At 42.1% G+C, this 15,738-nt stretch overlaps 3 protein-coding genes across 4 annotated transcripts; all 3 read left to right on the forward strand.

Moving 5' to 3' along the window:
* The first annotated feature begins 1,376 nt into the window (after positions 1-1,376).
* Positions 1,377-4,184, forward strand: LOC137305553 (ferritin heavy chain B-like). Its single transcript, XM_067974412.1, has 4 exons — positions 1,377-1,520; positions 2,593-2,739; positions 3,178-3,303; positions 3,672-4,184. Exons 1-4 carry the CDS (start codon positions 1,416-1,418, stop codon positions 3,825-3,827), a joined length of 534 nt encoding a protein of 177 aa, XP_067830513.1. The 5' UTR covers positions 1,377-1,415; the 3' UTR covers positions 3,828-4,184.
* Positions 4,185-6,546: 2,362 nt separating this feature from the next.
* Positions 6,547-9,081, forward strand: LOC137305574 (ferritin heavy chain B-like). Its single transcript, XM_067974432.1, has 4 exons — positions 6,547-6,685; positions 7,421-7,567; positions 8,245-8,370; positions 8,764-9,081. The coding sequence occupies exons 1-4, from the start codon at positions 6,584-6,586 to the stop codon at positions 8,917-8,919; spliced, it is 531 nt and encodes a 176-aa protein (XP_067830533.1). The 5' UTR covers positions 6,547-6,583; the 3' UTR covers positions 8,920-9,081.
* Positions 9,082-11,301: 2,220 nt separating this feature from the next.
* On the forward strand, positions 11,302-13,394 carry LOC137305568 (ferritin heavy chain B-like). Of its 2 annotated transcripts, none has more exons than XM_067974425.1 (4): positions 11,302-11,440; positions 12,199-12,345; positions 12,600-12,725; positions 13,081-13,394. In XM_067974425.1, exons 1-4 carry the CDS (start codon positions 11,339-11,341, stop codon positions 13,234-13,236), a joined length of 531 nt encoding a protein of 176 aa, XP_067830526.1. In that variant the 5' UTR covers positions 11,302-11,338; the 3' UTR covers positions 13,237-13,394. The 2 variants fall into 2 exon arrangements, with proteins under 2 accessions (XP_067830526.1, XP_067830527.1); XM_067974426.1 differs by lacking the exon at positions 11,302-11,440 and adding an exon at positions 11,760-12,089.
* The last annotated feature ends 2,344 nt before the right edge of the window (positions 13,395-15,738 follow it).

Here is a 15,738-nt window from a genome sequence, read left to right on the forward strand (position 1 = left end):
TGCCCACAGCAATATCCCACAAACAGCAATGAAATAAAGACCAGATAATCTGTTTTAGTGATGTTGGTTGAGGGAGCAATATTGGCCAAGACAGTGGGGAGAACTCCCCTGCTCTTCCTCCAAACCATGCCAAGGGATCTTTTACATCCACCCGAGAGGGCAGACAGGGCCTCGGTTTAATGTCTCATCTGAAAGATGACATCTCTGACAGTGCATCGCTCCCTCAGCTCAGCTTAGATTTTGTCCTCAAGTCTATAGATTGGCACTTGAACCCATAACCTTCTGACTCTGAGGTGAGAGTGCTGCCACTGAGTCACAGCTGACACAAATGGAGATGTTTGTGTGGGTGACATTGCATTCAGTAATCTTCACTCCCTCTTATTCTCGCTGAATATCCTGAATTTTACCAAACAACATTTCATGAGAATTAAAATCAAAACAATGATACATCCCACAATGCTTTGCCCAGTTGATGCCCCCATGCTGCCAATCCTCAGACACACCCATTCTCTATATTAGAACTGGGGACGATTCACACCATCCATGGGATGGAATTTCCATTTCTCTGTCCAATGGCTGGTTTACAAATTCACTCAAGACTACTTGATTGCGTTGAATATTGTCTCAGTGTCACAATTACTTACAAGTAATAAACTTGGCCAGATTATGAAAAGCAACTTCAGTGAAAATATTAAATTATCAAATAATTCAAAGTTATGATTCTGAAAGATTTATACAAAGAGGCACATTTAGGGAGGTCAAAGAACCCAAAAAGCATCAAAGGTGACCATCCACAGGTCCTGGCTGGATGCGGCCCGTGGGGGCGGTCGCTCCGACTCTTTGCCTCGCTTCCGCAGCATTCTCTGCGCCCGGGTGGCCCTGGAGAGGGAGCACACGGTGTCTGCTGGTAAACTTGAGGCTTTCCGAGACCGGTGGGAGGCGCAGAGCTCGGAGTACGTCCTCGACTCCGACAATAAAGTTATGATTTGATTCTGGTTTTGTTGGATTTCGTAATAAAGAAATGAAGGTGACAAAAATACAGGTGACACTGGGTCTAAAGACAGCAACACAAGTGCCCCATCTTAGAATTATTTTAGTCAAACAGAAGAAAAGAGGGAAAAACAACCCAAAAAGCAGTGACATCACCGAGACCAATCACCCAAACCAGCCTGTATTCCAAAGCTCTGATTGGCTCTGGGTATCAACCCCTCCCCCACACCACCTCTCCTTTGTTAATTGGTGCCTGGATTTATGGAAGATTCCTGATTGGCTATCAGGGATTGTCAATCATCATTGGTGATGTCATTCCTTGCTCAAATGGAGGCTGTCCCAATAGTATAAATACAAGAGCTTGTGAATGAAGAGGGTAGTTCTAGAATTGTCCAGGTGATAGTGAAGAGTGAAAACAGAAATAGATGATGGCTTCCCAAGTGTGTCAGAACTATCACAAGGAGTGTGAGGATGGTGTCAACAAGCAGATCAATATGGAGCTCTATTCCTCCTATGTTTATCTCTCCATGGTGAGTCTTTTATTACATATCACTGCATTCTAAGTAGTTGGAATTTGTCCAGTTCAATGAACTGGCTTTAAACTCTATTTCTGAAGTTCCTTCCCCCACCCCCATGATGTGCGGAGAATAATTTTGGACAGTGTGTGTTGACAGTGTTTTACACAGGGTGATTTTGCTGAGTTAATGGACTGCTCCTTGCAATGGCTGTGTTCTATTGAGGGGTTTAATATGAACCTGGCTCAGCTGCTGCCTGTAGCCAGTGACTTTTTTTTTCATCATTCATGGGATGTGGGTGTCATTGGCAAGGCCAGCATTTATTGCCCATCCCTAATTGCTCTCGAGGGTGGCTGTGAACTGCTGCAGTTTCTTTATTGTAGGATTGTACAACTGAGTGACTTGTGAGGCCACTATAAGAATCCATCACATTGCTGTGTGTCTGGAATCACAGGCCAGACTGGGTAAGGATGGCAAGTTTCCTTCCCTAGAGGTAATTAGTGAACCTGATGGGATTTTTATGACAATCTAGTTGTTTCATGGTCATTATTGATACTAGCTTTTTATCCTGATTTTTGTTTTAATTAACTAAACTTAAATTCCCCAGCTCTTGTCTCTGGATTACTGGTCCAGTATCATAACCACAATGCTACTGCACCTGATCTTTGTGGACAAGTCCTCACTAGTTTTCTTACCTTTTTTTATTTCATAGTGAAGTACTGAGAATCCCAGTGATGAAACTTTCACTGTGCCTTGATCTCTTACACTAAATGATTGTAGAACGACAGGAATGAAGGAATTATCTCTTGTCCTCATTAACTGTAGATTAGAATGGGGAGTAAAAGGAGATACAACTTGCTCAGGGAGTTGAGTTTGACCTGACCTGAAATGTAATCCCAAAGTTTAGTGTGTTTTTTTGCTTGTTGAATCTTTATCCTGCCTTTGTAGGGTGGGGCAGTGAGCCAACATAGTGAAGTAAATTGAGTTTTGCTAGTTAACAAATGGTAACTATTTTTGAAAGCAATTAATATCTAACTGTAGAAAAATAACAATGTGTATTGTGATAGTTTTAAAATTCTCTCCACAGTCCTATTACTTTGACCGGGATGATGTTGCCCTGCATCACTTTGCTGAGTTCTTCAAGGAGCAGTCACATGAGGAACGGGAGCACGCTGAGAAACTGCTGAAATTCCAGAATCAGCGTGGAGGCCGAATCATCTTGGAGGAGATCAAGGTTTGATTTAATAAATGAGTGGTCTTCTGAATGGCTCCCCTTAAATGGACAATTTTAAATATTTCTGAAGCAATTTGTTCTAATGCACATAATTACATCGAATGTCCAGCAGAGAAACAGGACATTTGGCCCAACTGATCTATGCTGGTGTTTATGCTCCACATGAGCTGCCTCCCACCTTCATCTTGCCCGATCATCACATCCATCTCGTACTGTCTCCCTCAGTACTTCCCCCCCCCCCCCCCCCCCCCCCCTTAAAGACATCTATACTATTTGACTCCAGTGGTTGTGCTGGTGTAATTCTATATTCTTGGAACAATTGGTTCATGGTGACATGGACATCTGATTGCTTTTTCTCCTCTATTTTCCTTCACTATTTTCTCATGTATTTTGTATAATCCATTAAGTGAACTAGCTGAGACCTGATTCCCTTTTCAGAAGCCGGAGCAGGATGAGTGGAGCAATGGTCTGGAGGCAATGCAGAGAGCTCTGCAGATGGAGAAGAATGTGAACCAGTGTCTGCTGGATCTCCACAAACTGTCCACTGAGAGGACAGACCCTCATGTAAGTTTGTAATGCTTTAATGTGGGCTTTTTTGAAAGTTGGAGGTGGTGGAAATTTACTGTCTTTGAGCCTGTTCAAAAGATCTTCATACCCAATAGCTTTGTTGGTGTCATGCTCAGATTCTTTTTTTGGGGGAGGGGAGACAGGAAAGGGAGATTGCCCGACTGTCTTCATTAGAGGTAAATGTATGTGATCCCATGATCTAAGTACTTCTCCGAGCAAAGTTACTGTGCAATAATGCATCAATCTGAAGTGTACCACTTGACTATCGTCCAGACCAAGAAGATTAAAATCCAATCCCTCGCGGGGAAGCTCAGATGTTCCTCTATCTCCTGCTGGACATAACTATTTTCCATCTTTTCTTCCAGTTGTGTGACTTCCTAGAGACCCACTACTTGGATGAACAAGTGAAGATGATCAAGAAGCTTGGAGATCACATCACCAACCTGAAGAGACTGGGAGCCCCTGAGAATGGCATGGGAGTGTACCTGTTTGACAAGCTCACCCTGGGGGATAGTGATTAAACTGACTGCAGGGATAAAGCTTATTGTCTCGTGCTCCTGTTTATATAGTTGTGAGGACCTCACCTTTACCAATCCTGTAGTAGTGATTATTTTTGTGACATTGTATAAAGCTGCGATCTGGGCTCTTGATGTGAAATGTAATAGTAACTGTCAATAAACTGTAACATTGAACTGGAGACATCATAAAGTGAGTGGTGGTTTAAACTGGAAAAATAACAGACTTCAGTTTACATTGAACAAGAATTACACTGGGCTGTGGAACAACTTCATGGGCTTCAGTCCTGTGTAAATGTTTTTCTTTCCCTCCTGGAATAATTCCAATTTATTGACTTGGATGTTCATGGTGAGGATCTAACTTCAATTCTGTGTGTACCTTGAATGCAAATTGTATTTGAAACCAGCAATGCTGTGATACAAGTTCCTGTTACTACTAGTGATGAATATTCTCGTTGCATAAATGACAACTCTCTTTTCAAAACCCACCCCACGATAACAAAATATCAGCTGATGTAACATTATGTGCTATTAAATCACCAGGGCAGTGAGCTAATGTTAAACCATATCAATCCAATGTACAATTCTATTTAAGAAAAGTATCTACCTTGAGCTGTGCAGGCTAGGTTTTTAAAGTAAGTGGTTACAGATCTCATTCAGGTATCAGTGTGGAATACATTGATGGTAGTTTATTAAACCAAACTCATTATTGCTGGTAAAGGCCTTTGAGTAAACTTTGTGGTCAGACCAGTACTGTGTGAACTTGTAGGTCCTTCAGGACTATAATTGGGAGAAGGAATCAACCAGGATTGGCACATTTGCTTACTATCCACTGGCCTCTTACGGCAAAGTATGGATTCCCGAGAAGGAAAAGATTGGGGCTAAGTATGGAGGCTTCCTTGTTCCCATCCCCAATGGTTGAATAACCTGTGAACACTCTTGACTCACATGAATAAGCAATTCGGTTCGGTACTGAAGGGGGAGTAATACCTGTGGGATTAACTATACTCCAGCAAAATGTAATTCTTCTGCAAGGAGTAAAAACATTTAATTAAATGCCCAAAACAAATAATTTAAACCAAGTTAAATAGATATTTTGCCTAAAACTCATCCACATTGCTATTCCATCAATTCATAAACACAATACAACCAGCTCCACTATAAATATATCAATTTGCCTTTAGTTCTATTGTGCATTTCATATCAAATTGTAATCATCCTTTCCAAATGCTGTTGATTCTCCATTTATCTCCTTCACTTCTATGAGTGGATTCAGATGCTGATGCTGTAATTATCCAACGTTTACAAGTGAAGTTTAGGAACTTCGTTGTGAACTGCACTGGGTGTGATGGAATTGCAGTCTTCAGTCATTCCACGTTAATGTCTTTCCATCTCTCAAAAACACTTTTGGGGGATCAACATTTCATACATTGGTCAGTCACAGTACTCGCTTTGGATTTGCTGATCGGTTTGACGGCTTCATATTTTAAGCAAAATGTCTTCAGCTCACTCTGTGCTGGATGTGGATCAGCTGCAAACATTTCCCCCACATGGAGGTCTCAACCGGGCTAATGGTTAACTGTTTATACCTCACAAAAAAAATTAGATGAATGTTCACCTCGTTCCGTGCTGATACATTTCCTACAGCCTGACTACAAAGAAGTGCGGCCAATGCAGTAACTGTTGTAATGGAGAAGTGAATTTGCCCACAGCAAGATCCCACAAACAGCAATGAAATAAAGACCAGATAATCTGTTTTAGTGATGTTGGTTGAGGGATCAATATTTGCCAAGATAGGGGGGAGAACTCCCCTGCTCTTCCTCAAAATAGTGCTGAGGGATCTTTTACATCTACCCGATAGGGCAGATGGGGCCTCGGTTTAATGTCTCATCTGAAAGACTCTATCTCTGACAGTGCATCGCTCCCTCAGCTCAGCTTAGACTTTGTCCTCAAGTCGATTGAGTGGGACTTGAACCCACAAACTTCTGACTCTGAGGTGAGAGTGCTACCACTGAGCCACAGCTGACACAAATGGAGATGTTTGTGTGGGTGACATTGCATTCAGCAATCTTCACTCCCTCTCATTCTCGCTGAATATCCTGAATTTTACCAAACAACATTTCATGAGAATCAAAACTAAAAATGACACATCCCACAATGCTTTGCCCAGTTGATGCCCCCATGCTGCCAATCCTCAGACACACCCATTCTCTATATTAGAACTGGGGACGATTCACACCATCCATGGGATGGAATTTCCATTTCTCTGTCCAATGGTTGGTTTGCAAATTCACTCAAGACTACTTGTTTCCTCTGAATATTGTCTCAGCGTCACAATTACTGACAAGTAATAAACTTGACCAGATTAAGAAAAGCCACTCTGGTGAAAATAGCAAATTATTATCAAATAATTCAAAGTTGCCATTTCGAGAGATTGAAACAAAGAGAAACTTTCAGATTTGAGGAAATTCAAAGACCCCAAAAGCAGTGACATCACCGAGACTGATTATCCAAATCGGCCTGTATTCCAAACCTCTGATTGGCTCTGGGTATCAACCCCTCCCCACACTGCCTCTCTGTTAATTGGTTCAATGGACGATTCCTGATTGGCTATTAGGGATTGTCAATCATCATTGGTGATGCCATTGCTGACCAAAATGCAGGCAATCCCAGTCATATAAATACAAGAGCTTGTGAGAGGAGAGGTTAGTTTGAGAACTTCTTGAGTAATAGTTGAAAGTACAAATATTGAAATAGTGATAATGGCATCCCAAGTGTGTCAGAATTACCACAAGGAGTGTGAGGATGGTGTCAACAAGCAGATCAATATGGAGCTCTATTCCTCCTATGTTTACCTCTCCATGGTGAGTCTTTTATTAATTGCCACTGCAATCTGAGCAGTTGGAATTTCTCCAGTTCAATAAACTGGCTTTAGAGTATGTTTCTCTTGGTTTCTTTCCACCTCCCTTGGAAGACAAAGCTTTGGCCAGTGAGTACTTTGTGTGTAATACAGGGTGATCTTGTTGAGTTAATGGACTGCTTCTTGCAGTAGCTGCATTCTATTGAGGGGTTTAATATACTCCTGGCTCAGCTGCTGCCTGAGTTTGTAACAAATGCAGAAACCTGGTCAAGTGCTTGTCAGCATTTGTCCAATTTCAGTTTCAATGGGGTGACTGCAGCCAGTGAAATGTTGACAGGTCCTCACTAGTTTTCTTGCCTTGAGAATCCTTGTGATGAAGCTTTCTTTACTGTGCCTAGATCTTTATTACACTAAATGATTGCAGAGTGTAAAACTACTGGGAAATGGAGTAATTGTCCCTTGTTTCTCCACTAATTTTAGATTAGAATGGAGAGTAAATGTGGTACTAGCTCACAAGTGAAGTTTGAGTTGAGATGAAATATAATCCCTGACCTGAATTGTTACTTTTCTCTGATCCATTCATTATCCTGTTGGGGAGGGCGAAGCTATTGAACATCTTGTGAAGTAAATTTTGTTTCACTAGTAAACAAATGGTATCTAAATTCTAAAACTGAACACTAATTGTATGGAGGTGAGATCTAGGTCTGACATGATGCTGTTTTCCACATTCTTTCTACAGTCCTATTACTTTGACCGGGATGATGTTGCCCTGCGTCACTTTACCAAGTTTTTCAAGGAGCAGTCACATGAGAACTGGGAGCACGCTGAGAAACTGATGAAATTCCAGAATCGACGTGGTGGCCGAATTGTCCTGGAGGACATCAAGGTTAGCTGTGGAGAAATATTAGTGACTGGACCACAGTTGAAAACTAGATCTGGCAGGACATTGGAGGAACAGATCATGTTGGAAATATAATTCCTTGAGTGCAATTTGCTAAAACCAATAGGGATAAGAGGTACAAAAGCCAACAAGATTGTTGTGATGAGGGAATAGTTTGACCCTGGACCAAAGACCATTCCTCAAGGGGCAGAGTAGATCAACATGAAGTCGATGGTGGCAATATTGGGTTTATAGAGGATATTGTCCTTATGTGGTTGTATTAATATAACATTGTCATACATCCTTTGCCTCAAGTGAAGTAGGGAAACATTGAAATGTCAGACTTGATATTAATAAATGAGAATAAAACATAACTCCTTTCATGCTTGCGGAGGTCCAGGTACCAATAATACTTTCATGTCTATGCTTACAGGCAGGGCAGTGGAATTAATTTGGTTTCCTGTCAAATCTAGGACATGATGGGCTGAATGCCCTGTCTTGTGCTGTCAATGTAACTAATCTTGGTGTGATTTCTTGTATTATTAACATGTATTGGTGATTTCTCATCTTTCTTTGTTCAGTTATCTGGAGCATAAACTATATCTCCATACTCCAATTCATGCATAAAGTTAGCAATGGGATCATCAGGTGTTAATGGAATTTTACATCTTCTGCACTTTCAGAAGCCAGAGCAGGATGAGTGGAGCAATGGTCTGGAGGTGATGCAGAGAGCTCTGCAGATGGAGAAGAATGTGAACCAGAGTCTGCTGGATCTGCACAAACTCTCCACTGAGAGGACAGACCCTCATGTAAGTTTAATACCTTGTGGTATTAATATATATTTGTTGATAACTTCAGGTTGTCTAAGCCAGTGCCATTCTTCAACCATTGGACCAAATTCTGTCTAATGGCTTTTCACTTCTAAGCCTGGTGGACTGGATTGATTCCATTGGAAGATTTTCACTAATTCTCATTAGTCCAACTGTTTGTTCAGCTTAATGGACACCTTACAATTAGTACCAGTTTTGGTGGGGGGCTAAATTTTGAACAGAGATCTGAAAACAAAGCCAGGTGGGAAGGTTTGGAGTTGGAGTTGACTGGTGCAATGGCAACTTACATTAGCATTGAAGTAGCAGACAGTGACTCGATCCTGAAAAGCAATCTGGTCAAATAGCTGCTTTAACGAAAATATCTTCTTCCAGTTGTGTGACTTCCTGGAGACCCACTACTTGGATGAACAAGTGAAGATGATCAAGAAGCTTGGAGATCACATCACCAACCTGAAGAGACTGGGAGCCCCTGAGAATGGCATGGGAGTGTACCTGTTTTACAAGCTCACCCTGGGGGAGAGTGATTAAACTGACTGCAGGAATAAAGCTTTGGTCGTGCTCCTGTTTATATAATGTGTGCGAGACCCCCATCCTGTCGCAGTGATTACTTTTGTGACTTTGTACAAAGCTGAGACCTGGGGTCTTGATTTGAAATGTAATCGTAACTGGAAATAAACTGTTAACATTGAACTGGATTTTGTTGTGTAATAACTTGGAAAAATAAGCAACCACTTAATTTAACATTTAGTTTCTGTCAAACAAGAATTACACTAGGCTGTGGAACAACTTCATGGGATTAAGACCTTGTAAAGTTTTTTCCCCTGCTGGGGTCATTCCAATTTATTGACTTTGATGTTCAGGGCCACATGTTGAAGATCTAATTTTAATTCTGTGTACCTTGATTGTATTTGTGCATTTCAAACATTGCTCTTCACTGCTGGTTTGAATGCAATGCTGTGATACAAGTTATTGCTACCATTGGTGATGAATATTCTCCTTGCAAAAATGGCAACTTTCTTTAACCCCTCCGTGCAACAAAATATCAGCTGCTGTAATGTTTTTCCCTGGTTAAAAACACCAAGGAAGTGTGCTAGTGTTAAATAATTTCAGTCCAATGAACAATCCTATCTGCCCATGGATGAGGTGTTTATTAAGTGTTTTTAAATAAAGCTGCTCCAGATCTCATTCAGTTATTACTGTGGGATACACTGGAGGTAGCTCACTCAACCAAACTCCTCATTTCTGCTGTAGATGGTTGGGCAAGCTGTGTGGTAAAGCAGCAGATAACTGCTATACAGACCAGTATTGTGTGAACTCCTAAAGGTAAGGAGACTTCCCTTGGGTGAGGAGGGGGGGGCAGTGGTAAAATCAACCAGAATTGCCACATTTGCTGACTATCCACTGACCTCTATGGAGAAAGTATGGATTCCCAGTGGGGAGAGGATTGGGCTTGGTTCTATGAACTCACTTTCTACTGCCACCACCCCCATGATTAAGCAATTGGGTGAGGGACTCAAGGGAGAGTAATATCTGTGGGACTGTACTCCAGTGAAATGTAATCCTTCTGGAAGCAAATAATTTGAATGAAGTTATAGATATTTTGACAAACTCCCACCATATCCCTGTTCTCAATACAATCAGCTCCTCCATAAATATATCAATTTGTATTTAGTCCTATTGTATATTTCATACCAAATAACAATCATCCTTTCCAAATCCTATTGGTTCTCCATTTGTCTCTGTCACCCCAATGAATGAATTCAAATATTGATGCTGTAGCTGTGATTATCCAGTGTTTAAAAGTGAAGTTTACAAGCTCAGTTGTGAACTGCACTGGGTGCGATGACATTGCAGTCTTCGGTGATTCCACGTTAATGTCTTTGAAAATTCAATGACTTGATTGCATTGAATATTGTCTCAGCATCACAATTACTTAAAGTAATAAACGACCAGTTTATGAAAAGCCACTTCAGTGGAAATATCAAGTTATTATCAAATAGTTCAAAGTTGTGATTCTGAGAGATTGATACAAAGAGGCACTTTGAGGGAGGTCACAGAACTCAAAAAGCACCAAAGGTGACCATCCACAGGTCCAGGCTGGACGCGGCACGTGGGGGCGGTCGCTCTGAATCTCGTCTATCATTCTCTGCGACTGGATGGCCCTGGAGAGGGAGCACGCGGTGTCTGCCGTTATGCTTGAGGCTTTCCGCAACCGGTGGGCTCCGGAGGGATTGGAGTGCATCCTGGATCAATACAATAAAATTAGAATTTGACACTTATTTTGGGTTTATTGATTTGCTGCACATAAAAACACTCCCTAACCCCCTCCTCCACCACTTCTTATAAAAGGGGGGCCGAAAACAAAGAAGAAGAAAAGAAAACTAGACGAACCTCACTTATAAAAAGACAACCTAGAGAGAAACAAACTTTCTATCTTATTCGTGTTTGGACAATTAGTTCCAAATGGGAAAGTTTATCTGGAGTTTGGAGCCCGTGTGGGGATTCGAGTGATCCATGGCCACAGAGCACCGAGGGAATGATTGGACCGTCAACCAGCCGGCACCAGTACCTCAGGCCAGTCCCACCGTCCCTTCAGAGCTCACTGACCTGCACAAAAAAAGTGCCCCATCTTAGAATTATTTTAGTCAAAAAGCATTGATATCACCAAGACCAAACACACAAGCTCTGATTGGCTCTGGGTATCAATCCCTTCTCCACAATGCCCCTGTCCTTTGTTTTTTTTCTTTTTTACCCTGTCCTTTGTTAATTGGTGCTTGGATTCATGGACAATTCCTGAGTGGTTATCGAGGATTGTCAATCATCATTGGTGATGTCATTCCTTGCTTCAATGCTGGCTGTCCCAGTCGTATAAATACAAGAGCTTGTGAATGAAGAGGGTAGTTGTAGAACTGTCCAGGTGATAGTGAAAACATAGGATACAGGAAAGATGGAGTCCCAAGTGTGTCAGAACTATCACAAGGAGTGTGAGGATGGTGTCAACAAACAGATCAATATGGAGCTCTATTCCTCCTATGTTTACCTCTCCATGGTGAGTCTTGTATTAATAGTCACTGTTTTGTAAGTGGTTAGAATTTCTGTAGTTCAACAAACTGGCTTTAAACTCTTTCTCTTGGCTTTGTTCCACCTCCCTGGGGAGAAAAATCTTGGGGCAGTGAGTATTTCTGGTGTGTAATACAAGGTGATCTTGTTGTGTTATTGGACTGCTCCTTACAGCAGCTGCACTCTATTGAGGGGTTTAATATATGAACCTGGCTCAGCTGCTGCCTGAGTCTGTAAGAGAAGAGCAGAAACCTGGTCAAGTGCTTGTCAACACTTGACAACTTTCAGTTTCAATGGGGTGACTGTAGCCAGTGAGATGTTGACAGGTCCTCACTAGTTTTCTTGCCTTGAGAATCCTAGTGATTTCTTCACTGTGCTGAGATCTCTATTACACTAAATTGCAGAGTGTAAAACTACAAGAATGAAGGAACTTTCTTTTGTCCTCCATCAATTTTAGATTAGAATGGAGAGTAAAAGGAGGGACAACTTGCTCAGGAGTTGAGTTTGACTTGATGTGAAATGTAATCCCAAACATTAGTAGTTTTTTTTGCTGCTTGACTCTTTATTCTGTCCTTTATGGGGAAGGGAAGCTCACCAAATGAAAGTGAAGTAATTTGAATTTTGTGAGTTAACAAATGGTAATTATTTTTGAAAGCAATTAATATCTTGAGGAAAAAGGAATGAAAAATTTGTAATTGTATATTGTAATCTAGGTCTAGCATGATGTATTTAAAATTCCCTCCACAGTCCTATTACTTTGACCGGGATGATGTTGCCCTGCGTCACTTTGCCGAGTTCTTCAAGGAGCAGTCACATGAGGAACGGGAGCACGCTGAGAAACTGCTGAAATTCCAGAATCAGCGTGGAGGCCGAATCATCTTGGAGGAGATCAAGGTTTGATTTAATAAATGAGTGGTCTTCTATGTGGCTCCCCTTGGACTGATTATTTCAAAAATTTTCTACAGCAATTCTATTTTATTTGACTCCAGTTACTTAATTCAGTCATTCTATAATCTTGACATTGGTTGATGGTAACATGGACATCTGATTTGCTTTTTTGAACTCCTCCTATTTTCCTTCAATACTTTGTCATGTATTTTGTTTAATCCATTGTAAGTGATCTGGCTGACCCTTGATTCACATTTCAGAAGCCAGAGCAAGATGAGTGGAGCAATGGTCTGGAGGTGATGCAGAGAGCTCTGCAGATGGAGAAGAATGTGAACCAGAGTCTGCTGGATCTGCACAAACTGTCCACTGAGAGGACAGACCCTCATGTAAGTTGTTAATGTGGGCCTTTGGGTAAGTTGGAGATGGAATGTTCCAGTTCTTGAGTCTATTAAGATCTTTATACCCAATAGCTTTGTGGAGGGATGTCTACCTTGGATTTTTTTGAGGGGAGAAAGGACAAGGAGGTTTACCTACTGTGGCCATTGAGAGGTAAGTGTGTCCCAGTGTCATGAGGATCTATGCACCTGTTGTACAGTGAGTTTACTCTAATAATGCAGTAATTCCATCAATCTGAAGTGTTCCACTTGACTATCCTCCAGTCCAAGAGGATTAAATTCCAAACTCTGGCAAATGCCTTGCTATCTGCAGCTGGACATAACTATTCTCTATCTTTTCTTCCAGTTGTGTGACTTCCTGGAGAGCCACTACTTGGATGAACAAGTGAAGATGATCAAGAAGCTTGGAGATCACATCACCAACCTGAAGAGACTGGGAGCCCCTGAGAATGGCATGGGAGTGTACCTGTTTGACAAGCTCACCCTGGGGGAGAGTGATTAAACTGACGGCAGGGATAAAGTTTATTAGTGTTCATGTTCATGTTGTCTTGACACTCCCCCATCCTGTAGCAGTCATGACTTGTGTGGCTTTGTACAAAGAACTGAGACCGGGGCTCTTGTGAAATGTAATAGGAACTGTCAATAAATCGTTGAACTCGATTTTGTTGTCTCAAATTGAGTGGTTGCTGATTTCTCAGTAACCTAACTTAGTTTACATCTAACAATTACATTGGGCAGTGTAAGAGTCAGTCCATTGTCAATTTAACCCCCCCCCCCCCCCCCCCACTGCCATTCCTGTAGTAATTCCAATTTTTTGACTTGGATGTTGACGATCTAATTTCAATTCTGTGTTTACCTTGAATACTAATAGCACATTCCAATCTTTGCTGGTTTTAATACAAGTTACTGTTACCACTGAATATTCTCTTTCCAAAATGGCATCTTCCTTTTTAAACATCCCCACCCCAGGACAAGATATCAGCTACTGTAACATTGTGTTAAAATATCAGGATAATGAGCTAATGTTAAACCAGATCAGTCTGCTGAACAATCCCATTTCAAAAAAGTTATTGCTATGGGATACACTGGAGGTAGCTCATGAAACCAAACTCATCATTGCTGCTCTGGGCTTTCCAGTAAGCTTAGTGGTCAAACAATTGCAGACCAGTAATGTGAACTCAGAGTACTTGGGGGAGGGAGGCAATGAACATTGGCACATTTGCTTTGTATCCACTGGCTTCTTAGGGGACAGTATAGATTTGGTGGAGAAGTTATGGCTTGATTAAAAACTTTTTTTTTTGCCCCACGTTTGCACCCACTGTCCAGGTAAAGAACCTGCAACACTCACTGTTGATCTCATGAGAAGCAATTGAGTAATGTACTCATGGGAGAGTAATATCTGTGCAACTGAAATCCTTTTGGAAGGAGTAAATATATTTCATTGTTTAAATTTGCTTTTTGATTTCAAGTTAAATAGATATTTCTCCTGCAAAACCCTCCCACATCCCTGTCCCATCAATTCATAAACCCAATACAATCAGCTCCTCCCTTAAATGTATCAATTTGTATTTGGTCCTATTGTGCATTTCATACCAAATAGTAATCATCCTTTCCAAATCCTATTGGTTCTCCATTTGTCACCTTCAACCCTATGAATGGATCAAATGTTGATGCTGTATCTGTAATTATCCAGTGTTTACAAGTGAAGTTTAGGAACTGAGTTGTGAACTGCACTGGGTGTGATGGAATTGCAGTCTTCAGTCGTTCCACGTTAATGTCTGCTTCTCTCAAAAGCACTTTTGGGGGATCAATTTCACCACATTTCATTCATTGCTGAGCCACAATTGTACGAGTCGGTTGGATTTGCTGATGGCTTTGACGGCTTCATATTTCGAGCAAAAAGTATTCAGCTCACTCGATGTGCTGAACCTGGATGAGGATCAACTGCAAACATTCCCCACACGGAGGTCACAACTGGGCTAATGGGGGTGAACTGTTTGGCCTGTTTTTCATTTGAGGTGTAATTCACACTGCTGATCCGTTCCCCACAATCTGATTGCAATGAAGCACGGCCAATAAGTACTTTTGAAATTAAAAAAAAAATTTTTTTATTCGTTCACTGGATGTGGGCGTCGCTGGCAAGGCCGGCATTTATTGCCCATCCCTAATTGCCCTTGAGAAGGTGGTGGTGAGCCGCCTTCTTGAACCGCTGCAGTCCGTGTGGTGAAGGTTCTCCCACAGTGCTGTTAGGAAGGGAGTTCCAGGATTTTGACCCAGCGACAATGAAGGAATGGCGATATATTTCCAAGTCGGGATGGTGTGTGACTTGGAGGGGAACGTGCAGGTGGTGTTGTTCCCATGCGCCTGCTGCCCTTGTCCTTCGAGGTGGTAGAGTTCGCGGGTTTGGGAGGTGCTGTCGAAGAAGCCTTGGCGAGTTGCTGCAGTGCATCCTGTGGATGGTGCACACTGCAGCCACAGTGCGCCGGTGGTGAAGGGAGTGAATGTTTAGGGTGGTGGATGGGGTGCCAATCAAGCGGGCTGCTTTATCTTGGATGGTGTCGAGCTTCTTGAGTGTTGTTGGAGCTGCACTCATCCAGGCAAGTGGAGAGTATTCCATCACACTCCTGACTTGTGCCTTGTAGATGGTGGAAAGGCTTTGGGGAGTCAGGAGGTGAGTCACTCGCCGCAGAATACCCAGCCTCTGACCTGCTCTCGTAGCCACAGTATTTATATGGCTGGTCCAGTTAAGTTTCTGGTCAATGGTGACCCCCAGGATGTTGATGGTGGGGGATTCGGCGATGGTAATGCCGTTGAATGTCAAGGGGAGGTGGTTAGACTCTCTCTTGTTGGAGATGGTCATTGCCTGGCACTTATCTGGCGCGAATGTTACTTGCCACTTATGAGCCCAAGCCTGGATGTTGTCCAGGTCTTGCTGCATGCGGGCTCGGACTGCTTCATTATCTGAGGGGTTGCGAATGGAACTGAACACTGTGCAGTCATCAGC

The sequence above is a fragment of the Heptranchias perlo genome, chromosome 40 (genome assembly GCF_035084215.1).
Source record: "Heptranchias perlo isolate sHepPer1 chromosome 40, sHepPer1.hap1, whole genome shotgun sequence".
Taxonomy (NCBI): Eukaryota; Metazoa; Chordata; class Chondrichthyes; order Hexanchiformes; family Hexanchidae; genus Heptranchias; species Heptranchias perlo.